The sequence below is a fragment of the Ananas comosus genome, linkage group 18 (genome assembly GCF_001540865.1).
Source record: "Ananas comosus cultivar F153 linkage group 18, ASM154086v1, whole genome shotgun sequence".
NCBI lineage: Eukaryota > Viridiplantae > Streptophyta > Magnoliopsida > Poales > Bromeliaceae > Ananas > Ananas comosus.
In genome coordinates, this window is record NC_033638.1 from 71,152 (window position 1) to 97,747 (window position 26,596).

Here is a 26,596-nt window from a genome sequence, read left to right on the forward strand (position 1 = left end):
ATAATATGCCCAGAGTAGATTCTTTGAAAAATAAGAAAGTCAAATAAATTTTAAATCTAAATTTCTTTGTGTGTGATGTGACTATGTCTCTGTAATGGCCCAGACGACCCGCAACCCGTCGACGACGAGATGTTGCTGAGACGTGGACGGCGGGGAGGATGAGGGGCGCCCGAGCTGGATTGCTTCTACTGGATTCGGGTAAAAAAGGGGAAATTGGGAGGACTTGAGGAAGAAGTCTGGAGAGTTGGGGGAAGTGAGGGAAGTTGAGAGCACAGGAGAGGGTTACGGATAGAGTTAAGAGAGAGGGGAGAAGAGGAAGAATTGGGGAAGATGAAATTTGTAATATATTTCTTCACATCTGCAAGTTACATGGCATTCCTATATTTATACTACTTAGCATATTCGTACTGAAATGTAGTTAACTAGTATCTGAAGGTTAACAACAAAAAAATGGTAAATTGGAGTGTGGGCTGGCTGGACTGCTATTTGATGGTTGAGGGGCCTCCGCCTGGGCTCGCCTGGTCCAAGAACGCCTGATAACGGGTAAGTGGGTCTCGGTTTCTTCTTCTCCGCACTATCCAGTGCCCAGCGGGTCTTGGGCTCGCCTTTTCCGCCCGATCCGAGATGTGGATCGCCCGATCCGCCAGTGAACGGGCAAAAGGGTACCGGTTCGCGCCTTTTCCCTCCGATCCGCGACTCGGACGCTCCCTCCATCAGCACCGAAGTGTTACTACTTCCTCCACTTCCTAGATTCGGTCGGATCTCTCTCTCTCTCTCTCTCTCTCTCTCTCTCTCAAGATCTCCACCTCCTCTCCACTCCAAGTATGCCCTAATTCCCTTTCTCGGTTCATCTCTGTCGGCTCGCCGGAACCCTCCTTTCGACCACTCCGCTCCACCTCTTGCTGTCAACAATTATTTCTACTTAGTAAGCTACCTCATTTTCCACCCCTTTCTACTAATTACTATTCTGTTTATTTGCAGGCCTTACAGTCTCCCTCTGCTTATATGACTGCTGTTGTATGAATATTGGGCGTTGAATCTCTGGTAACCAAGAGGGCTTTAGACTGCATCCGATACTTTTGGTGTCCGTCCTAGCCTGCGGATTCGTTAATCTGGTAAGTTTTCATAGAGGTCCAATTCTTGCCATTTCCATTGAACTACAGTATAGTTGCTGCAGTATATACTATCACTATTCTCCTGCAAAGATCCCAATTTTGCGGATAAGCATGCACCAAAGCAATCAACAAAGACGCCTAAATTACTCTGCTCCCTGTACCAAATAATGAGCCTCAAATATAAGTGCATTTGTTGTAGGGATGAGTAGAAGCATCGATGTGTCTTATGTATACAAAGTGCCTAACAGCTTTAATTTGGAAGCAAAGTAAATGGATGCTCATGTTGTGGTGTCCCTCCTCGTGAGGGAGTTATGTGCAAAATTGCACATATTTTGTTGGACCTATTTTATTGGGTTATGTTGAAGCCATTTGGGCTCATGAGTCATTTGGGCTTCTGGGCTAAATAGTTGGGTTAAGATTTATTCTTCACTTACTCATATGTACATTGACAAATGGATAAAGAAATAGGGTTAATTACACCAATGGTCCCTAACTTTTACACTGTTTTTTAATTTGGTCCCTAATCTCTTTTTTTTTTGCAATCAAGTCTCTAATCTCTTGATTTCATTTCAATTAAGTTTCAATCGTTAGATAGTTGTTAAAATTGACGAAAAATACCACGTCAGTATCCTGTCAGTGTCATGGAGGCGCCATGTCAGCGCCATGGTGGTGCTGTGTCAGTGGATTGTAAAAAAAAAAATTCGGGACCAAATTAAAAAACGGTACAAAGGTTGAACACCAATGGTATAATTAGCCCATTAAATTTATAAATTTTTTTAAAAAATAAATTTAAGATTTAAATTTTGATTTTGGATCCAAATTTAAATTGGAATTCAAATTTCAATTTTGTATTTTATTTTAAATTCAAATTCACATTTGGAATTCTAAATTTTAATTTAATTTCAAACTCCGATTTGAAATTTCAAATTCAAAATATGAATTTGAATTCGAAGTTTAAATTCAAATTTAGAATTGAAATCAAATCTTAAATTCAAATTTAAATTTTGAATTCAAATTTAAAATTTAAAATTAAAATTTTGAATATGATTTTAAATTTANTTCGATTTGAAATTTCAAATTCAAAATGTGAATTTGAATTTGAAGTTTAAATTCAAATTTGGAATTGAAATCAAATCTTAAATTAAAATTTAAATTTTGAATTCAAATTTAAAATTCAAAATCAAAATTTTGAATATGATTTTAAATTTAAATTTAGATTTTAAATTTAAATTTTGGTTTCAAAACTTTCATTTTAAATGTAAATTGAAATATCAAAATCAAAATTAAAATTTTAAGTTTGAATTCAAAATTTAGTTTCAATTAAAAATTTAAATTTAAAATTTGAATTTCAATTCAAAATTTTAATTCAGTTTTAAATTCGAATTCAAAATTCTAATTTCTCATTAGTTTAAAATTTTAATTTTAATATTATTTTTGAATTTAAATTTAAAATTTTGAATTTTTATTTTTAGGGACTAAAATAAAAAATGTGCAAAGTTTAGAGACCTAAATTGACATGCAAAAGGTTGCCAAATAGACGCTAACGTGGCGATTTCGTTAATTTTAACAATTTTTTAACGGTTGGGACGTAATTGTAATAAAATTAAAAGATTAGAGACTCAATTGTAAAAAATAAAGGTTGGAGTTTTAAGTGAAAATTGGTGCGAAAGTTGGGGATTACTAGTGTAATTAACCCTATAGGAATATTATAACTGAGATGTGAAATGATTAAGATATTATATCATTTTTAGATTAATAATTTTTTAATATTTAACCAATAAAATTGAATCGTGAGATTTGATTGTAACAATTTAAATAGTTTGAGTAAAAAATTACAAGAAGTTAAAATTTGAGAATCAAAATGTCATGCGTCTCATATTTTGAAGATTAAGAGTGTTACCTTTTTTTTTATTATTTGGAAAAAAAAAATGGTGATGGCCAAACCGATTTATCTGGTGATAACTGATGAACCATCAAGATTGAACATTTGCAGGCCTGTCGGCTGAGCCGGACTCTTATCCGCCCATGACCATGAGTGCTGACTGCTGAGCCCATTACACGGATGCTAATCTGGCTCCGCCCCCCAGATGTGCGCGGCGTCGCGGGCGACCCTCGCCCTTCGCGTCCTCTGTCACCGCCAATCCCCTTCCTCCGCTTCTACTCTGCTGTCTTCCCGATCCCGATTGCTTTCGCCGCTTTCCCGTCATTTTTTTCTCCTCCTCCACATGGAATCTTCCTCTTCCTCTTCTTCTTTCCATTCCAAACCCTTCTCTTCTGCTTCGGCCTCCGCCTCCTATTCCTCCCGAAGAAGGTAATCTCTCCTACTCAATGAAGAATAAGGCTTGTTAAATATACTCGGAGGCGTTTTCTATCTGATTCTATTCTATTCGATCAATCCTTTCGTGGAATATATAAAAATTATTGCATACAATGTCCTCCGATAGAGTAAGTTTTTAGAGGCCACTTTTGAGTAATATGGTACTGGCGCTGAAGCTAAAGCTAGTATACTTCTCAAAATAAAGGATGCTGTTCACTTTCACGCCGTTCCTTGCGGTGGGGCATCCGAATAGACAATCGACTCTTTTAAGTTATTTTAACTTCATATAAATCATGTTTACTTCATGTTTAACGGTGTTGACCTTTGAGTAGGATGCTCTGCCGCCTGTAACAACATGGAAGTAAATGATCCTGTTTACTTCTAGGAGTGTTCTAGCTTTACTCTCCGTGCTGAACTGTTTACTATCAAATTGGTAATGGAGCTTTGTTTTATTTACCATGATTTCTGTTAGGGAAAAAGCGCACTGAAAATCCGATCGTAATTAAAATCTAACTAATTTTGTGATAACGATAAAATTAAACTTACAGATAAATACTAATATCCAAATAAAAGATTTAATTATCCGGAAGCGTGCGAGGCACTGTTCTAAGATGTATTCCCGTCCATACGTGCGGTATTAATCGAAAATACCGTCCCAAGGTACGACCGGAATTCCTCCTTCTATGAGCACGATTATGAAGGAAGTTGACGGAAATTCTTTCAACACCCGACGATAAAAAAAAAATTCAAGTGAATGAAGATAGTAAAAAGAGAATTAAAACTATTTCTTGAAATTATCTCTCTGTCATGTATGCATTCACACTGACTAGAAAGCTCCATTTGGACATTAATATATATACAGTGACTATGATGTAATTAGAACGTTGCTTCCAATGTTCTATCAGAAATGGTTGCACGTAAAGCGCGTGAACGTGCGCGGAGTGGAGCGCGCACGGAGCCGGTGCGCACAAAGCGCAAGCTGAACCGTCCGCATTAAAATCTTAGATTGATTAAAATAATAATAAATTACAAATAATATTAAAGAAAATAATAATTATAATTTTGAATTTTTTTACTAACAATTTCTTATCTGCCCTTCAACTCCTTGTTTTATTTATAGCGGGAGGGGAAGGGGAAGGGAGTCCGGCATGAGGGAAGATAGGAATCGTGGGGGAGGAAGTGGCGGTGATGCAGAAAGCGAGAGGATTGATGCTCTTGGCCGGCTTCTGTAATCTCTTCATCTCTTCTTAGTTTTCGAATTGTGACAGATGATATCATATTTCTTATCATTACTACTATTCTATGTGTTCCATGTATATGTATGTGGTCGAGTTTTGGTTAGAACTTGATTTTCGGTTTTGCTGAGAATTATGTTTTTTTATAGCAGAAATTGTTCTCCATTAACTTCTACAAATTTGGTATGTGGGCAACAAAAATTTAACGATTTTGATTTATTGCTATCTGTGATTTGAATTGTGTTAGGACGAGGATCTTGCGCCATATGGCCTCTGAGCTGAACCTAGATATGAGAAGTGATGGTTATGTTCGAGTTCGTGATTTATTGAAACTGAACATGACAACTTATGCCAAAGTTCCATTGAGATCCCACACAGTTGAAGAAATCAAGAAGGTGAGCTGGTGACGCCTCTTTTATTCGCTTTTTGTAAATCCTTGGTTAGCTATAATTTTTGAGTATGAATACTACTTTTGCGTTAAGTGAAACACCGGTGGTCTGATCTAAGAGACCTCTCTATCCAGTTGCAAACTGAATAAATTGGCTTAGTAATTTTTCATACTTTGGTAACCTTAGGCCACATAAATTGGCTTAGTAATTTTTCACCTTAATTTTTGATATGTGATATATTTGGATTAGGTTGCGTAGTCTCTACGTAGAAAATTTAAAAGCTTGTATATCCTAATTTTATTTGTATATTTATGTGAGTGAATTCTAGATCTTCTTTATTGCATTGAATAACGGCTCTAACATATAGACTACGCCACTGTCTACATGTCATCTCCTTTTCATTAATTGTGTTTTTTTTTAAAGTCAAATCTTATGATGTTGTAGTTTTCTGCTGAATGTGAACATAAATGATGCAAATTTTGGTATTTTTTGCATATAAGATGTATTGTGATTGTCTTATCCATTAGTACTCTATTGTTTTCTCTTGGATAAGGATACCAAAATATAGTGAGGCACGAGGCTAGAGTCTGAACTGAATAATCTGGTGGAACAACATTAATAATGACTTATAGCATAATTGACTCGAGCACTTTTTCTGCATGTATTTAAAGACCCTTAGGCTGCGTTTCGTTCAGGGATAATGAATTAGGGGATAAATTATTTAATTCCTGTGATAGGCTGCTATTCCGGGATAGTTAGGAATATAAGAAAAATTGTGTTTGGTTTGTAAAACTATTGTTCTTTAGAATAGCTGAAAGTGTGTTTGGTTAATTTGTTGGAATAGCCTAGAATAGTGAGAAAAAGTGGTGGTTACATTTTTTAAAATACCAATTTTGCCCTTAGCATCCTTCCATATATATGCTTAATAATACAAAATCAAGTAGCTGTGGACATTTACAATAATAGAACGTTTGATACACAATTTTACTTTCGATTTAATTCTGGTAGTGACAACATCTGAAGAGTACAGTGACAACATCTGAAGAGTACATAATTAAACTAACGAACTTTAGCAAATTAATTCACTATTTAATTATACCAAAGTGCTCAAAATCTACAAGAAACTTTTTAATTACGTATAACTTAACATTATAACAAACCACAATGCTAAGTATAAATTGTAATATACCTGCAGATCGCAAGAAAGCATGAAGAACAAACATCATATTTAAGCTCTACAACTATGTAACTCAACATTTAACTTAAACAAAGTTTTTAAATTGAAATATCTGTGAGCAACTCACGAATGTAAGTAAGAAAACCAAAGATAAGCATCCTCCAGTTACAAATGTTTCACTAACAGCACAAATTAAGTTGCAAATTTCGAGAAGAGAAATAAGTTCATACAAGTAGAACAAAAGCATGTTCACGTAAAATTTAAACGCATCATGTCCATTATTGCCTCTTATCTGTTGTTCCAAACTTCTGTGATCATGGTGCGAAGGGTGTCACCTCGTCGAGACTCGTCTGGGCCAACAGTAGGTGACGATTCATCAACTTGGTTGTCCGTGGGCAATGGGTCCAGTTGCATGTTGAAGTATCGGTCGGTCTCTTGGTGCCTCTTGATGAAATTGTGTATGACACAAGATGCAAGGGCAATGCGACACTGCACTTTGTAGGAAAAGGGTGTTGCTTGTCGGAGCATCTTGAACTGCCTCTTCAGGATCCCAAAGGCTTTCTCAACTACATTTCGCAATTGAGCGTGATGATGATTATATAAATCGCGAGGTCCTCGTTGCCTTCGGGCTTCTGCGTTTACATCGAATTGGCTTAACTGATATCGCTCCCCTTGAAACGACGCAAGGAACCAATCAGTGTTCGCATATCCTGAATTGACTAGATAAAATTTTCTTATACCAATACAAAGCTTTATGAAAATTAGAACAATAAAAGCTATATCACACATTAACTTGCAAATCGTTAGTTACCTTCCAGTACTGTGAAACCACCACTCTCGCAACACCATCACAATACCCTTATATTAGCCGCAGAACCCTCCCAACCGGCGCACACAAATAAAAACTGATGGTCGAATGAACATGCTGCCATCATGTTTTGAGAAGTAAATCCTTTGCGACACCGATATCTTGGTTGCTTAGTCTTCCGTACAACCACCGGTAAGTGTGTTCCATTAACTGCACCAGTTGCATTCTGAAATCAATAGTTAAATAAAATAGTTAGCATCAAATATTGCATAACTCCAAAAATTAAAAATTTTGTTTCCACGAAGTTTTAACAAATACTAAAATAGTTGCCTTGAATGGATGAAATATTGAATTATCTTTAATTCTAGGATCTACTCCCATATTAGATAGTGGGAGTTGGATGTAGTCATGTCTAAGCTCAACCACTCCGCGAGTACATTTTAATGCCTACTAATCGTTTCTCTTGAATGTTGAAAAGAATCTGTCAAAACTCTATTGGCCCCGCTATAACCTATTTTGAATAGAAATATACCAAGCAGTTAAATGCCTAGTGTTTTGTATAAAACCCCTCCCAGCCAATTCATCGCGAAGCCTTATGAACATAGTGGTGGTCATCCTGAAATGTTGATAACCTCTATCAGGATGTCCAGTCAATATGTCATGAATTAGCTGATGGCCTGTGAACGGCCGAGTTCGACAAGGCTGCTTATAAATTGTGTCGTGGAGTGAAAAGTCCCCCCCTTTGATAAGCAAGGCATGCGCTTCTTTCCAGTAGTCTTCTTCCTCGTCTAAGAATGCCATGAGATCTGCAACGAGTGTAGATGAAAAAACTCGCCGATTGATTGCTCCAACCATGACTGCATTTGGATAAAATGAATCTTTTATAACCCAATAATAGTTTTTGTTGATATCTATTGGCTTAGGTAGTAACGCAAAAGAGTATACAGTGGTTTTTATCCATGCCTCCCTACCATGTGTATCTAGAGCCCTGCATATCATCATCACCGAAAGGATGAAGCACAACACTCTGATGCTCAATAACATTAGCTTAAGAACTTCAAATATGGCAAGAATTGTAACATAGATACAGGTTGGTAAATGAGCTGTAGAGAAGTTATAAGTAAACTATATAGCTATCGACATGTGTTGGCTCAGGACGGAATGAAGTCACACATGTGCATGGTGGCTGCAATACCACATGTACTGCCCCCCTACCATTCACGCATATGTTTGATTGCTCATCATTGCCAGTTTGAGAAAGCTACAAGTTGCAAGCAAAATGAAGTAGCTTGCTGCAGTTGCAAGAATTGTAATGAAGATGTGAAAATCACCAAAGCAGTCACTTTAAAAAGCATATGAAATAGTACCAAAGCATGATAGAAGTGACCAGTTGAATGATTAATTAACTTTAATTCCTCACTGAAAATTAAAACACAAGCATGGTAATAACTACAATACAACCAAACCATGTCCAGTCAACAAATAGAAGCCACAACTACAATACAACCCAACCAGCAATTGAAAATCACCCAAAAGATTTTAAATTACACAATGGTCGGTCGAAGAATTAAGGTGAAGATATGAATATCAAGTACTAAACTGCAATGGGAAATATAAAATATGCAATCTTGACATAGCAGAAAAGGCAAGCTATTGTAAATCATGGACTAGTTCATTGGTTTTGGAATAATTGTACTGCATCTGCAACAGAAGATTTCAGCATATCACAAAATTTGCAACTTGTAGCTATCCTCACCTCGAGTTTCATTCACTTTGGAACCAGCTCATTCATGTGTTGGCTTAGGTCTTAAAGAGCACAAGTATGAATGGTGGCTGCAACAGGTTTCGTATTGCCCCCCAACCGTTCACGCCTGCTGCTCTTTTGCTCATCATTGCTGGAGCGAGTAACGCACAGATTACAAGTCGAGAAGAAGCAAAATTATACATAGTAACTTCAACCAATTAATCCTCAATTTGGTAAAGTTGTATACCTTTTATAGATGGCCAAGAATCAAAAGATTCAGGTAACATAGGAATAAGAAGCTTGTCACGCCCGGGCTCCAACGGAAGCCCACCCGGCTCGTGCACAGACCCGTGTACACCTAGCACCCCCAGTGCATACTAGGCGTCTACAATAACTATAGTAAGAAGTAGAAATAAATCCTAAACGCGGTGATCAAAGTACATAATTCTACCAAATAAACAAGTCTAATACAAATACACAATCACAAGATATACAATAAATTTGAACAAAAGATGCATCTCGAGTACTAGGAGATCTCTAAACTAAAGACAATTGTACATCTTTCAAAGTAAACCAAAAGAAAGATGTCAATGGGACCATCTATAGCAACATCGAGGAGGCTCTAGCTAGTCGCTAACCTCTTGCCACGATCCTTATCATCTCCCGCAGTGAAAGGCTCTGAAACGAAAACAAGCAATCAATGGGGGTGAGAACTATTAAACAATAGTTTCCAGTAGGTAAACCGCTGAGAGTGGCGAAATACACCACTAGGTCAACTGAGACAATAACAGTATGTAACTGAAATACAAAACAATTAGGTAAAATTTAAACTGAAATGGTTCAACTGCAGTCACGCTTCTATGTGACAAGGTCTACTATATGAATGTAGTTCTCTCACTGTTATATGTACAAGTATAAATATGCAAGTTTACATGCATGTTCATCTTTATGCTATGAGCAATAGTTAAAGAAAAATTTTTCATTATCATCGTATGGCTACACTACTATACTAATCAACATGTGTATGGATTTACTACTATTATGATTACCAATATAAGTAATGATCAACATAAATGTCCAACTACTATGAACGCATCAAATAGTGACACAAGGTAATAACCAACTAGAATGTCCATCTACTATATATACATCAACTAATTGTAATGTACAATGTCATAAAGCAATAATCAACTAGAATATTCATCTACTATACATGCATCAGCTAGTTGTGATGTACAATGTTATATTTACCTGACTTTTACCCAATCAGCGAGGGACTTACACATAGTAACGTCCCGACTTGTACTATACTTAATGGCCTCATGGTAGTCAACATTCTTCCTCTAGGAATGGGCCTCTCCCATTGCAATCCACTTTATCAGCGCCCAATCCCGCATGGGCGAGCATGTTGTCGTAAAGACTAATTCCGAAGTGTCGGCTTGTAGGGAGTGACCCTCACAAACTTGTGTGAATGAGCACAAAGGCAAAACAAGCGTGGTCATATGCATCATGTCCAAGGCAATTAGTCTCCATCATCAGGTCTAAAACATGAAATCCCAATCATCGACTCAAGATCGAGTACTATAACATATTTGTCATGTTTCTTTCTCAATCAACTTGGTGGTCTGTCCCTATCAATATGCAACATGTCTCAAGCATGTAAAGGTTTATATCTAATTTATCCTAACAATGACGGTTCTATATCTCATGGCATGATCCTAACGGGTTACAAATGTATACTATTTTCACTATAGTATGTAAGAGAACAATTTACTATTGTCATGTTTAAAGAATATGAGGATGTCAACCAAGTTCATTTTTCATGTCATGAATGCGTCTTGCTTCATAAGCCTCCACTATATGGAGTATGAAATTTATTATGCAAGTAATTACCTCTCATTTAACTAAGCAATTATATATATTTGTCATTTATGTCATAATTAAGTAATTCAATTGAGCTTAAGGTGTTACATGCAGATGCTAGCCCAACTATATACGCACATATAGATTGCAAACATTAACATGCAATATCATATTTTTCTTTAACTATAGCAAATATGAAATATTGCCATTTAAGTCCAAACACAATTGCTTCACTAGTCATATAGTGTCTCATATAATACTACCAATCATCTTTAACATGCATATACATATATATACTTGAACAAGAGAAGATTAATATTTTTAATGCATTGTCATATATTTTGCTATGCATGTTATAGTCACAAGTTCTCTACTACATAGAGAAGATACCCTTTCATATGTAACATGTATATGTCATGTATCCAAAAATTTTATGATGTCAAGAATAGCATGAAAAATCATCTATTAGGTCTTATAGCAAGATAGGAGACATAGGGGGAGTTCACCCATTTCGATGAGGTCAAACCCATCGGATACCCTTCGAAACTTAATCGTTTTCCTGATCGAAATTGTCTACTAGACTTCTAGCACCTAAAGAAAAATTTTCAAAGGGTTACAAGCTTATAAAAAGCTTATCACGAAATTCACCAAAAATCAAGGAGAAAATAGGTGAAAATTAACTTTGATCAAGGAAAACTTGTTCAAGGTCCAAATCAAAGTGAAGGATCTTCAAATCCAACCTAAAAGAGTATTCTACACCCATCAATTCAACTCCAAAAACTCAAAATCAAGAAATCCCAAAATAAATCCTAGTTTAGGTTTTTCTACTAAAAATTCTTGCAAAACTCATAATTGGAGAGAGTAATAAGATCACTAACCTCAAACAAGCTCCAAACCAAGCTTCAAGATGCTAGGGTTGAAGTTTAATCCACAAGCAAGCTCTTCTCTTCAATCCCGAGCTCCCCTCCAAGGTCTAATGGCAAGCTTCTATGAAGAAGTTGAAGGAAAAGGATCAATTCCAAGAAATGGAGGAGTTGGGAGGAAGAAATCCAATAGAGAGAGTGTAAGGGCTTACCTCCTCCTCTCTCTAAGCTCAGCACAAAGTGAGCAAATGAGAAGGATGAAGGGATATACTATATGTTGTAACAATCCCACCCATGCCCCTAAAAAATTCAGAAATTACTAACAGCACGAAACTACCTTTGCAGCATTGAGTACCGGTACACGAATTGGGGTACCGGTAGTCGGCAGTTCCGGTACTAGGGACCCAGGCCCGCAAAACTAGAACGTTGGTTAAATTGGTTTTCCATTACGTTCCGGTACTAGCCCGATGCAGTATCGGTATACGGCTCAGTACCGGTACACAGAGCCGAGTTCTGCAAAACCTAAGAGCTGTCCAAATCGGCACTCTACTGAGTTCCGGTACCTCATGTTCAGTACCAATACTCAACACAAATACTGCAGTTTTGCAGAATTTGATCTTCGGAGTCCGTTATCGCGCTTACTGAGCCTCGAAAACACTCCTAAGCTCTCCAAACTCTGTCAAAACCTTCATAATAGTATAAAGCACTATTCTCTCACCAGAACTCCGCAATTTGCAGAAGTTTTGTGTGCTACAAAGCCGATACAATGGTACAACCAACAATGAACACAAGTATGGCAACAACTGAAGAAACACAGATGCAGGTGCAAAAAGTGAACTAAAGAAACCAATATCAAGTGATCCTCACTGTAAAATAAAACTGCAAGCGTGATAAAGAAGAGAGAGCCAACTTTTTGGTCAATCATGGATGAAATGATTAAGTTCAAAAATACTTCACTGCAAGTTCACAAAAACAAACTTATAAAATCATGTAATATGAAACATGTAGCCGCCACTTACCTCGAGTAATATCAATTGAACCCAATAGCTGGAGGTTTGAAGAGAGTTGGAGACAAATACATGCTGAAGCAGAACAATCATGTGTTGGCTTAGGTGATAAAGGGCACAAGTCTGAACAGTGGTTGCAATAGGTTACCTATTGCCCTCCAAACCATTCAAGCCTACTGCTTCTTTGCGCATCATTGCCGGAGCGAGTAACGTGCGTATTACAAGTTGAGAAGAAGATGAAGTAATACATACTCACCTAGAACCAATTAATCCTCACTTTGCTAAACTGTAATACCTTTTATAGATGGCCATAAATGAAAAGAGACAGGTTATAATAGAATAAGAAGACAAAACTGCAAGCGTGATAAAGAAGAGAAAGCCAACTTTTTGGTAAATCATGGACCAAATAATTAAGTTCGAAATAACTTCACCGCAAGTTCACAAAAACAAAATTCTGAAATCATGTAATATGAAACATGTAGCTGTCACTTATCTGGAGTAATATCAATTGAACCCAATAGTTGGAGGTTTGAAGAGAGTTGGAGACAATTTCATGCTAAAGCAGAATAATCATGTGTTGGCTTAGGTGATAAATGGCACAAGTCTGAATGGTGGCTTCAATAGGTTACCTATTGGCCCCCAAACCATTCAAGCCTACTGCTCCTTTGCGCATCATTGCTGGTGCGCAAACAAGTGCAATTGTTCTTCACCCATCTAAGCATACTTAATTTGGTGGGAAAGATGGCCTTTCTGGTGGAAAGGAGGGTAAATTAGAAGGGACAGTAGGCCCTGCTGGAGGAAAGGTTGGCGTGCCAAGAGGGAAGCCCGCAATTGCTGGTGGAAAGAAGGACGGTACAGGAGTAAAGGATGGAGATGTTGCTGTTAAAAAAGGTCCAGTAGGTGCAGATGATGGTGCAACTGGCCTTTGTCCAGCATAAACTGTTGCATGGCGATTTACCAATTTATTCACATGTACAAGTATACAACAGATCATCAGTCAATGTCATAAAATAGGCCTACTGCGCTCATCTTTTAGAACCTCACATAAAGCAAGTAAACCATCAGGAGTCAAGTGAGCAACATTGCTAAGCCTTTCCATACACACCTCTATGGAATGAATTTTTGGCCGAGCTTGTAACTCACGTTCCATTACAGCTTGTGCTATTTCTGTTTTTTTTCCCAATTCAACTAGCTGATAAATTGCTTGTGTTCATCCGTCATCTTTTCATCTATGGTTTGAAGTTGGTGTAGGATTTGGTAGTGACACTCAAGGCCTCTTCATTGACGAAGTGCAGCCAGAGGCACTACCGCATAGTGGCTAACTACTTTAATTGGAGTCGGAGTAGTAGTTGAATTTGCGTCGTTAACTTTCTCCAAATTCTTGCCTAAGTTCTCCATGTCGAGTCGTTGCGTAGCAGGAGAAGATGAAGACGTGCTACAAACATCCTCGACATTCATTCGAGAAGTAAATCCATGTCTACCGGTTGCAGTATCTTTTCCCGTCAATAATTCAATAGATTGATATGCTGGAAATGGTTTGTCCCAGTACTTAGCGTAAACTGGATTTTCCTATAAATGGAAAAACATAGATGATATGCAAATGTTTACCTAAAAAAAAGCAATTTTGGTTTACAAAAAAACATAAATGGTAATAGAATAAAAAACATTTCGCTATAATGGCATCCCATTCACTAGGTCACCGGCAGTTGGAATATTTTGTGTAATCCATTCCCCTCCACTCTTGTTGGTTAAAGTTTGATACATCAAATATTGACGCTTCAAGACTTTTAAACGATTTTGCAAATGAACTTTGTTAAAGCCCAATTTTGTCCTCTCATTAAAGTCCCGAACCATTCAAACCCATGCCAAGGGGGTAAAACTCCCATTGACAAAATTCCCAAGAGCATGCTCCTCTGTCATTAGGTTCAACATTGCAGAGTCCATTATTTCTGTCCAGTTAGAGGATCTTACCTTGCTTTTCGTTGAATCTTGCACAGGGCATCTAAACTTCGGCTATCAGCGGAGGAAACATTAATAAATGAGCCTTTGTTTTTCAAATTAGGCTGTAGCGACGTTTTTAGAGGGGCCATCTGAGATGAGTAAGCAAACAAATCAATCATGTGTATTATTGCATACATATAACACTGGTTTAGTATAGGCGCAATATGATATATTATTTTGTTAAGTGGCTCAGAGGATAAGGTTATACATGACTCCACGATGGCTGCAGTAGTTACAAAAACCATGCCACCCTGCCGTGGATATGTAACATACCTTCCCTACATTATTGTTTTTTAAAAAACTTTCCCCCCAAACAGATTCTGATATGAATGTTGCTAGCTTCTTTCAATTCAACATACTTGACGGCCAAATATATGTGAGTTCTCTTATGTTCATCATTTTGTCCAACCTGGAGCTATGTTAAAAATCTTACCATACTTTTGTCCATGGTTGGATTGTGAAGTAATGAGTATGTAAGATAGGCTCTAGTTGTATGAACTATGAAATAATAAACATTAGCCTCGGCTACAAGTGCATGTAATAACTAAATAAGGTAAAAAAAATATAGGCAGAAAACATTATCAAATTGCTTTAAGTGGTATAAAACAGTGGAAAATTGCTTTTAAAATAAAAAACCTAAGCTTATAACATTTAAAAAGTTCACAAGAGATATATAATACAAATTTCACCAACTGGCGACAGATTCAACAAAATAAGAAATCATCAAAAAATCCCAAATATATGTAAATATGCAAGAGTTTATAGTTTTTGGTTTTCAAAAAATATAAACTATAAAAATAGTTGAACAAAATATTAAATTTCATGAGATGAAGGTAGGAATAGGGACTATAGGGGGGTTGTTACAAAATATAGCAATAGAGATATAAGACATCAAATAGAACCGAACATCTTAACATTATATATAAAAAATAATATTGAACCCCGAAGCTTTTAACAAATTTCTTAAATTGTGGGTTTCAAATGTCACTTGAGTTTAAGAAAACATACATATCAAAGAAAAACAGAGTACGAATTTTATGAAAGGCAAATCTACAAAAGATGTTAAAATTATGAGATAATCAAATAACTCGATGAGATTATTAAAAGGCTGAAAATTCCAACAGTGAATACTTCAACTCCAACACAGGTACAATGAAGGCAACAAATAGGAACAGAGATAGGGTTTCAAGCACGTTGTAAAGAGAAGTCTACCTTCGAATCCCACTCACTTTAAAGAGGAAAGGGGCACGAAAACTTAATGGCTTTTACCTGCGAGGTTGCTGGTCGCACTTAATGGGCGACTTGACAACACAGTATAGTTGGCGAGGAGGAAAAAAGAGATTCCTTGCATTGGAAGCCCAATTGGAGTTGAGAGGAGGTAGCCATTATTAATAGTCAAATCGGAAGGTTTGAGAGAGGAGTTAGGGATGAGAATGAATCTTGGGTGAGATCTTCCTCATCATTGCAGTAGTTGAGAGAGACTGCTAGAGGAGTACCGAGGAAGACAACAAGAGGAGAGAGGGCTTACCGATGAAGGCGTCTCATACGAGGTCTCACTCATTCATTATGGTCGTTGCCGAAGGAGTCGAGAGAAGTAGAGAGGAGGAAGAAGGCGTCCGACACGAGGAGGCAGGGAAGCAGCGAAGCAGTATTGAGCAAGGAGGAAGGTAGGTGTCACGCATTAACGAAGAAGACGGACTATCATCGTATTTTCCAACCCTTGCCCTTGGTATAAACCAGCGAAAGTGGGCTCTTCTGCTAGTGAGGAGGGATTGGTCTTAACGGGTTATCCTTGGATAACCCGTTGAGACCAAGATAAAATAAACCCCCATAATTAATCAATGTTTGGTTGAATGAGTAGGATAAAATAGACCATTCCCATTTTATTTTGCAAACAAACACAACCTTAAGGAATGGATGATATTGCTTGTGGAGTTAGCAATAAGAAAGCCAAAGAAGAGATAAATAACAGAGCTAAATGGAGGTAGATGACCATTTGCCACTAGCATAAACCTTCCTTTTCTTAATGTGTCTAGTGTACATTTGCTGCTTCTCCTCTTCCCTCATCTCTCATTTTCCGTTTTATATTTGTTGAGTTGACCTATCAGTTGACATAGCAACTGTTGCAAGTAGATGCTATTGCTTACCATGTGTAGTTGAGATTGGCTCCAAATGCATGATCAACCGTTATTAATGTTTTCAAGGCTGGAAGAACACGATCTTTACATGTCGGTGGGATACAGTAACTGATAGATGCCTTGTTGTTGCCTCCAAAGCTCAACCTTTTGTCATGTTCCTTCGGGCTCAGAATGATTGAAAAGTTTGAAGTTCTTTTCATAGTGTAGCATGTTATTTCTTGCTTGATACATTGACAGATCTTATACAGATTGTAAAGTTGAATTAAAATTTTGAGATCCTTGCTGCACAAGGAAATGGAATTGCCACTGTTATTAGGAAGGTAGTCAAGTGTTCTCTAGGCAGAAAGTCTATAAATGCATTAAGCTGTCAACTTTTACGAATGTCAAGATATAACTAATAGGGTTAATATCATACAGGTCTCGGCAAACATAGTGAATTGCAAATATATCTCTACAAAGTTCAACTTTCATATGTTGTCCCTACAAAAGTCCTGATGTTTGCAAATATGCCCCTGCCGTTAGGATCCGTTAGAAAAAATTAGTTAACTATAGGTAAAATAGTTAACCCTAATTAGTGAATAATGTGAATTGACTTTTTTACCCCGCTTTACTTAACAATTGAGACTTTTGGAGGGACATATTTGTGATGGCAAAAAGATCATTTCACTTATAAAATAAACAGTGCTTTAACGGTAACAAACCAGAGGGACATTTGAAAATATTAGGACTTTTGCAGGGGCAACATATGAAAGTTGAACTTTGTAGGAATATATTTGCAAATTACTATGTTTGCAGGTACCCGTATGAAATTAACCCTAACTAATAATAGCTTTAGGTTTGTCTAACATGCAAGTATACTACTAACACAGTTACTTGAATTGTATCCTGTCTCCACCCTGGTGCACTCTATGATCATTTCATGAAATTTTTATTTGATCTTTGAAAATTTTCTCTTACCTTTTGTTGGTGTTAACAACAACAGATCACAATGGATTTTCTGACTTACAATCTTTTTTTTTTTCTTTCCCCCAATTCACTACTAGCTTGAGTATTTATCCTTGTTTTCTCATTTTCTACTGCTGGCATTGCCAAAGACTGCCTAAAATTTTGGCCTCTCAAACGTCTGTAGTCCTTTTGTTTTATAAATACTTTGCACTTCTATTTTCTTATAGATATTAGTTCCCTGTATGTATTATATTTGTTCTATTTGTAGATTTAATTATGTAGTACTTGATAATTGATATCTTCTGTAGCAAGAATGGTACTCATGTATAGTTTTCATTCTGCCCTCTGGGTCTGTGCCCTTATATTTTTCTCTAATTTATTACCTTTTGTATCTCATTAATCAGATTATGCTTCATTCTATTATAATAGGACTTTATCAAGTATTTGGAAGTGTTTTTTACGTTCAAAACATTATTCTAACTGAATATTTTTTTATTCTGTGTATGGGGTGAGAACACATGCCACTATTATTATATTTGTCTATATATTTGTGCTTCATTCTATTATAATAGGACTTTATCAAGTATTTGGAAGTGTTTTCTACGTTCAAAACATTATTGTAACTAAATATTTTTCTATTCTGTGATACAATAAAGGCAGTGAAGAGGGATAATAAGCAACGCTTTAGTCTATCGGAGGAAGATGGAGAGTTGCTGATCCGAGCAAACCAGGGCCACACAGTAAAGGTGATGTATCTATACTACTTGTACATTCATGAAAAAAAAAGAGAATATTTTGCTGTGCAGGTAGAAAGTGGTAGAGTTATATGTCCAATCGCAGTGTTTGACGTGTGCTTTATTTTATTCTAATTAGCCAGTAAAATGGGACTTTCATTTCTTGAATTTTGTAAATTTACTCATGATAGATACATTCGATAGGTAAAAAAATATTCAACAATGACTAATATGTTCAGTAGAGAAAAACAAACAACTTATTTTATGCGCACAATAACTTAATGATTTCATTTTTTTTTTTTTTAAATGTCCAGGAAATCAACGTACATGTTATGAATTTCAGCTAGGTATAGATATCCCATAAGTTTGCTTATACAGCTCACCTTTTAGGATATTATTGTATCTAGCCGTGGACTTGAGAAATTCATCAATCTTGGACTTGAGAAATTCATCAATCTTCCCCTCTGTATTCAATTCTGCTACATAAAGTTCATGTAGTCTAAGTTATTATTGTGCATGAATGATGCCTTAAATACTTATTTAGGCCTTTATTTACTATGCTTTTTTTTGTTATTTTAAATTATATGTGATTGAATGTGCCGGCAGATGGGCTTTTATGTTCTTATTGTTGTTGGTTAGTTTGCAGTGCAGCCCAGCTAGATGTAAAACTGCATCATTAAATAAAACAAAAATGTGGAAAAAAGTTACTGCTAAGTTTCGGTTTTTGTTGTCAAACAAAAGCTTAGGTGCATAGATTGCAAGCAATCTCCAATCCTCCGGCCCATTCAATCACAATATTTTAGTGTAAATAAAACTGAGAACAGAAGCATTACTTAATTTCTGGATTCTCCCTGTGGTTGTGCTATATAGAAGTCTTTCTGTTTGTACATTACTTGTGATATAGATGGCAAGAGTTTGAGATTGAAACTTCAGACTTAAAATTAGTGCCATTTCCAATAAATTATTTAATCAGAACATTGGACTAGAGTTTTGCGGCTCGCATGGAATTTGATAAGAGATTTTATGGGCGTAGATGTTAGATTCCAAAGTTACGGTTAACAGAAGTAACGTGTAATGGAAAGCTATGGAAGTCCATAGTGAATGGTAGGCAAAAAGTTGTAGACAAGTATCAGGATTCAGAATTATTACTTGACAGTTATATTTAACAGTTATATGTACAAAGCAAGTTAAATGAGTAAAAATAGAAATGCATAAGGGTGTTAGAAGATCAACCAAAAAGATTGCGAACGTGCAGCGAAAAATTTTGAATGTGTGGAACGAGAAAACGTTAACAAAGCAAGACAGGTCTGTTGAATTATTACATCAGAAATTGCAGAAATATTATCTGAAAGTTCGTCTTTGAGACAAATCTGTAAAGGTCAAAAATGAAATGAGCCTTTAGCTATGTTAATAGTGAAGTAAAACATTGAAGTATCTGAAAATAGCGCAGCTATTCACATAATTTAATAGAAGGTAAGAGTTGGTTGTGCAACATGATATTAGGAAACTAGGAAGTACGTAATCAAGAAATTGTAATTTTATCACTAAGAGAAACCTCATTATTATGAAAAGAAAGTACATAGAAACTACCACATAGAAAATCATTATCTCATCTATGGGCAAAACCATGTTGATGTTGCAATTGGTGGCAAACCAAGAGTAGAGCGCAATAATTAGAGGATATCTAAATTTGGGGTAAAGAACAAATTCACAATTATCGAATAATGCTGAGGAAGGCAAATAGTTTAACATTAAATTGTAACTTGGAAGAAGAGGAAAGTAAACTGTCTAAGGGCTTGGGCCTTTTCCAGCAAATTAAGGTTAATTCATGTGAAGAGCTATACATTTCATAATCAGTATTTAGCAAATAATTAGGATCTATTATAAACATCATATCAGCCTGTAGAGAATTGCACCATTCCTAAATAATTCAACTCCAAATGAGAGATGAGCCTTTGGAGAGGATAGTTGATAGGTAAGGAGCCCACCTCCTAGGTCCTTGAACATTTTAATCTTGTTTTAGGGGCAAGTTTTGACAGTACAAGGTTCTTGAGGGCTTGCAAATTTTCTATATTAAGTATCTTCATCTTCCCATATCCTTTGTCATAGGATAAACATGAAACCAGAACATATAAGATTGAAGGTGCTAAGATGGGAAACATGCAAGGTTGGATGTGATAAATAGAAAGCTGATAATTTTTTGTGTCACGATATGACAATATTTCAGTAAGGGGTGAACATGCCATGTGTTGCTGGCATAGGTGCTGCTGCTTGTTTTGATCAGTTACTAATCTCAAACTTTTTTGTCACTTAAAAGATGAGAAAATGAACTATGGAATCATGTCAATCTCATTTAAGAAGTTAATAGAGGAGGGGAGAGTGGGGTCTTACACGTAGAAGCATTGGTTGGAATTATTTAATACCCCATTCTATGTTAGAAACCTCATTGAGACTACGTGCTATGGTGAGTTTGCAAGGTTAAAGTAGGTTGACTTGATGGGTTCTGCTCAACATTACTGTCGTAGATTATGACTTGCACTTTAATTCAGTTGGTTTAGTAATAAATATGTTGATGTTCAATTTTAAGGAGATGCTTACTATCTATTATACCTAATTAATCATCAAGTCTAGTACACGTGTGTTATATTTATGAACTCAAGATTGATTGCATGTTTACTGAACTAAACACTCATGCAGCTAACTCTCCTGGGCCTTTTTGGAGACCACAGATTTAGGAATTTATGTTTTGCTTGACTCATTATCTTGGATTTATGTCACTAGTATTTTCGCATTTGTGATGCTTGTTCTCGATTTGAGCTAAAGAAGGATTCAATGAATCTCTTTCAGACTGTTACCTCTGAAAGCCTGTTGAAGCCCATCCTGTCAGCTGATGAAGTCCAAGGTAAGATTGTTGACCAGTTTAGGTTTTTTTTATTTTCTTTTTGTAGTCCTAATTTTTGTGTATATTAGTTTGTGTGCATGGAACGTACAAGAGAAATTTGGAGTCGATCTTGCAATCTGGACTGAAGCGTATGACAAGGTTACATGTACATTTCTCAAGTGCCTTGCCCACAGATGAGAAAGTAATTAGTGGTAAGCTTTTCTTTACAAAATCTCAGTTGCAAGACTTCTTTTTTATAATAGTATACTATAACCACTTGCTTGTAATCATTAAAAGTAAGGGGCAATTGCTTATATATCCCTGAAAAGTTTCCGATTTTTCGATTTACCCCTCTTAAAAGGCTAATATTGAAAATACCCTCTTTACGTTCCAACCTATTTCTAATATACTCCTAGAATTAAAATCTGTTAATTAACTCTGTTAACTCTGCAAAATTACTATTTTGCCCTTTCAAATATACCCTTCCACCATCACTGACTTTCTTATTTGCCCTTCAAGTCAAGGGCACAAAAAGTATTTTGACTTTTGGTCTTTTCCAATATACCCCTCTACCGTCACCAACATTTCTTATTTGCCCTTAAGTTAAGGGCAAAATTGGCATTTTAAAATTTTTAAACTGTGGTAGATGTTTAACTCACGTTTAACCCAAGTTAACTTAACAGGAGATAACTGCGGGGGTATTTTGCAATAACAGTGGAACATATGAGGGGTATTTTAGAAAGAAAAAAAAAAGTAGGGATAAATCGGATATTTTCAAACGTACGAGAGGTATATAGGCAATTATCCCTAAAAGTAAAATATGTGAAGAAAGGACAAATTATTAAAAGTAAAGTATGTGAAGAAATGGCGAAATTAACAGAGCATGATTTCGTGTAATTTTGGTTAAGGCACTTGAGTACATTTCTCAGCTTGACATTCTCGCTGTTGCCATAAATGCTAAAAAATCACCATCTCAATGATAACTTTTTTATTTATTTATTTTTTTTGGGAAGCTATCTTGATGACGAGTATGAAGCAGGTGGAACAAAGAGAAAAATTAAACAATTATTAGCTTGTAAAGAAATTGTTACTACTTTCAAGAAGTAATGTCCAAATAGGAGATATGTAGGACTAGCTCTGATACTAACAGATAAATAAAATAATTGTCCAATTGGGAGATATGTAGGACAAGCTCTGATACTAACAGAAAACAAGAAGATAGCATATGTAGTTCTTTATCTGACAAAATAATGAAACAAGTTTAATCTTTGAAGTATATTTGCTGCTGGAGGTCACGTAAGGTTTCTATGCTACTGTCATCCAACATTCCTTCGTTTCCTTGTCTTTCCACTTCTGTAGTATATGCTGATACATTATCTTCTAAATTGGATGGACTTATTGAGTTCATTATTAACCATCTCATGCATGTTTTATTATAATTTATTAAAAAGAACCTTCCTAATTTCTTGCTTTATGGTTGTACATTTTCTTTGTTACCAATATGGCCTTTGAGCTTTTAAATTTTTCTGAATTGCTCGCTTATGCTTGAGGGGTCCTCTTTGTTGCCAAACTTTCAATTACACAAATCTAATTTCAGCAAATTTCTGGAAATTGGTTAGTGCATGTTGTCTTTCTGCATTGATTCAATGGTACTTTATGAACTTTCTCTAATCTATTGGAGACATGCTTGCGACATTTTCGTTACCTTTCAACTAGATAGGCATAGTTTTGGACTAGTACTTGAACATTCCTTGGTATCATTAAAGCACATCTCATGGCTTTGTTATGTTAAATAGTGTTTATTGTCGCTGTGTTATATTTTAAAAAGCTTGTTACTTTTTGATGGCAAGAGTTATCAAACCACAAGAGTCTCACAAATAAGATATTAGAAAGTGAATGTAGCTGTCTATGCATGTAAGGTCTCGAGATCGTTCTCCATCTCCCATTGTTAGCAGAGGACAAGAATGTGTCGTATGTATTTGTGCCTTCGGAGCAAGCTTTGATACCATGAAAGAAGAGCAAAAGAGCTTGACCCTCTGGGGTTTCATAAATAAATATAAATAGTACATGATGCAAGTATACAAAGCAAACCGTCTCATGAATTATATCACATAACCCTTACACTATCTATGGAGTATGGACAGTAATATACAATACTAAATATTTCATAACATATTAAATATATCCTAACACATACAAATCGACCCTCTTGGTTGCCATACAATCCGCATTGTGAGCTGAGTGAAATGAAAACTAGAGCCACGATGGCAATGGTCTGATAGTTATGTATCCTAGGTCTCAGAAGAAGATTTGGCATAGATTATTGAGAAATTGAAGGAACAAAATTGTAGAACAGTTACAAGGTAGTTGGTAGCCTCTTGACCTCTGCTTGGAAATAGGAAATTAGTGAACTAAGAAAATAGGCTATTGGGCTTAAGTGGATCTTGGGGAAGGAAGCAGTAAAACGTAATAATAATGGGAAGGAGCGGTAATATGTAGGATTGAGGATGGGAAGTGTTTAGAAATTGAAGAAAGGAACTTCCATGGGATTTTTGAGAGAAGAACAGAGATAAAAAGAGGAATATTTGTTTCTTCCGTACAAGGCGATAATGTTATGATTGAGGTGCACATAAGCATTCCTGCATGTAAAGCTCGCTATGTCGGTAGCTTTTGCCTGGGTCACTGCTGCCCATTCATTTTGATTCTCTCGGTTTGTGTGGACTGTGGAGAAGTAGAAGTAGATGGGCTGCGTTTGGTATGGTGCTGAGAAGCATGGTGGTAGAGAGAGAAATAGCTAGAAAGTAGAAGCTGAGGAAAAGGAGAAGATAAGAACACGACAATAGGGAAGAGAGATGTCTACTCCAACTAACAGGAGAAGCAAAGAGTAAGCCCTTAAACCAGAATCACAATATCATAGTCATAACCTGCATACAAATTGTCTCGTAGACCTACTATAGATCCTCTTAACTGCAAAAATGTCATTTAACTTGGGGAATTCTCAATTCTGTTAACTATCACAGATCAACCATACAAAGATAATCCAACTACCCTATTTCAACAATAGTCAGCTTAATCTAAATTAAACTGTTTAATTAAATATAGAAGAGTGAAATTCTAACTCTGATTCGAAGAATGTTTATTCCTAGTTTTCTTTATGTGTATTTTATTGGCATCTGTTAATTTTTCAATCTCCACTAGGTGTTGTCACGGAAACCTTTTCTTTGCTTTGTTTAGTTTTTTTGTTCTTGTATGTTTGGAACATCTTACAATTCCTATTAGGTTGGTCTTGTACGTTCGGAACGTCTAACAATTCCTATTAAGTTAATGAGTCAATTTTTTTGGGTTTATTTGTCAAAACAACAGCCCCCTTAAAGTTACTTCCTTGACTTAAAGTGTGTTTGGTTGGCAGTAAATGCACCGAAAATTACTTTTCGGCTTGAAAATTTATTTTTCGTCTGTTTGTTTAGCTATAATTTTTTTTTTTTGGAAAACTACTCTTACATATTTGAGAAAAATGGAGTGTTTTCATTTTCTGCTGAGTTTCAGTAGGAAACGAAAACTCAAGCTGCGCAAAATTTTTTCATTAATTTTTTCCACCGATCCAGACAAATGTGATTTTTTTTCCTTTCAACCAAACAATGTTGATGGAAAACTACCTTTTTTTTCCCTACAAACCAAACACTACAAAACACACAACTTCTTTTCCACCAAAAATTTTCTTTCCACAGAAAACTATTTTTCACGATTTTATGTACAACCAAACACCCCCTTAGCCACTTCATATTTGGGCTGCAATACTGTCAACTTAAGGAGTTGTTGATTTAATCTTTACCTTGAAAATAGCTGCTCAGAATGATTTTATTTCTTTGAACAGTATTTTCTTATAATTAGTTGGTGTGATTCTCTTAATGTGACCTCATACCCGTCTTCTCCGCTTTGGCACCATTTATGATCTTTTACAACCAAGATTGCTTTTTTTGTGTTAGGCATGCGTAAGGATGTCAACATCTTAATCTATTTGGATGTTAGAAAGGCATTACAAGGTATTCTCTAAACGTTATATTTCTCACCTTCCATGTAACCGTTTACTGATTTCAACTTCTTTTATCTTTTTCATTTTAGCTATATATATATATATATATATATATATATATATATATTTATTTATATATGATACTAGCAAAGAATTCTTTTCTTAGATGGAATGCAGCTCTACATTTCTGACAACAAGGTGATTTTGACTGAGGGTTTTGATGGTATTGTGCCTGTCAAATACTTTGAGAAGATCGAAACTTGGCCAAGAAGAGAATTAGTACCTTTTGAAAGATAGGATGATCAAGTTCCTTAGCATTTGCTCTCTCTCTCTCTCTCTCTCTCTCTCTCTCTCTCTCTCTCTCTCTCTGTTTTTTTTTTAAAAAAAAAAAATTTGCTAGACATGTCACTTCTTGAGCATTGCAAGTTGAGCATTGCAAGTTATCTCTGGAAAGGTATGATAATCCTTTACCAAACATACAAAGAAAAATTTGAACAAGCTTTGCAAGAAGAAATTGTTTTTTATATTATATTATATTTTGTTTTGTAGAGAAACTACATTTGTTTACCAGCATCTCAGCGGGGAGCATTTGTTGTAGGGCAATGTGCGCCATTCCTCTCCAACCTTTACTCAAGTTTAACTTTGGCATCCAATCATTTAAGTATGTGATTGGGCTCCTAAAGTCTATTTGTTGTTCCACACAATTCTCTTCCATCAAAAAGCCTGTTCGCTGCTGAACTGATAATACACATGGAAATTGCTGCCTGAACCATTAATACTGGATGGAAATTGCTGTTGGATATCCATTTGTCCTAATTGGATATTTATTAGTGCTGACATGACAATTCCATCCAAGTTAGCAGGGATTTTTGATGGAATGGTGTATATTGAAGCAACAAAATAGACATTATAGAGAGCGATTTGTACAAATTACCTTTCTTTTACAAATACCTAGGGAAGTAATCTAAATTATTTTAGTGTATTATTATATGGACATCAATTACTTTTGATTATCAATTTGTGCTGTTTGATCAATCAAACTATTTATCACTTAGGAAGCTACAATATCATATGAAAACTCTTGCAAGTAAATTTTAAAATTGAGGATGATTAACAACGAGTTTTAGACAATTCATTTGCTTTTTAATACATTGTTTGGTACTGTTTGTTTTTTGTTTTTCAAAACGTAAATTTTGTGTAATTGAATGGCCGACTTGTATATTTTTTTATTATTGTCATTATTAGTTAGCTTGGGATGTGCTTCTGTGGAATGTGAAATGCCATTTTCTTCAAGAAGCAGCAAAAGAAAAGCCCTGTTTTGTTTGTTTTTTCCAAAAGAGAAAATC

At 35.9% G+C, this 26,596-nt stretch overlaps 1 protein-coding gene across 2 annotated transcripts; it reads left to right on the plus strand.

Moving 5' to 3' along the window:
* LOC109724523 (tRNA 2'-phosphotransferase 1-like) lies at positions 798-26,315 on the plus strand. 2 transcript variants are annotated; one of them, XM_020253383.1, is made up of 10 exons: positions 798-1,115; positions 3,109-3,426; positions 4,553-4,660; positions 4,915-5,062; positions 18,259-18,348; positions 21,184-21,238; positions 21,307-21,429; positions 25,204-25,260; positions 25,417-25,704; positions 25,800-26,315. In XM_020253383.1, exons 2-9 carry the CDS (start codon positions 3,203-3,205, stop codon positions 25,545-25,547), a joined length of 936 nt encoding a protein of 311 aa, XP_020108972.1. In that variant the 5' UTR covers positions 798-1,115; positions 3,109-3,202; the 3' UTR covers positions 25,548-25,704; positions 25,800-26,315. The 2 variants fall into 2 exon arrangements, with proteins under 2 accessions (XP_020108972.1, XP_020108973.1); XM_020253384.1 differs by lacking the exon at positions 3,109-3,426 and having other exon boundaries at positions 812-1,115.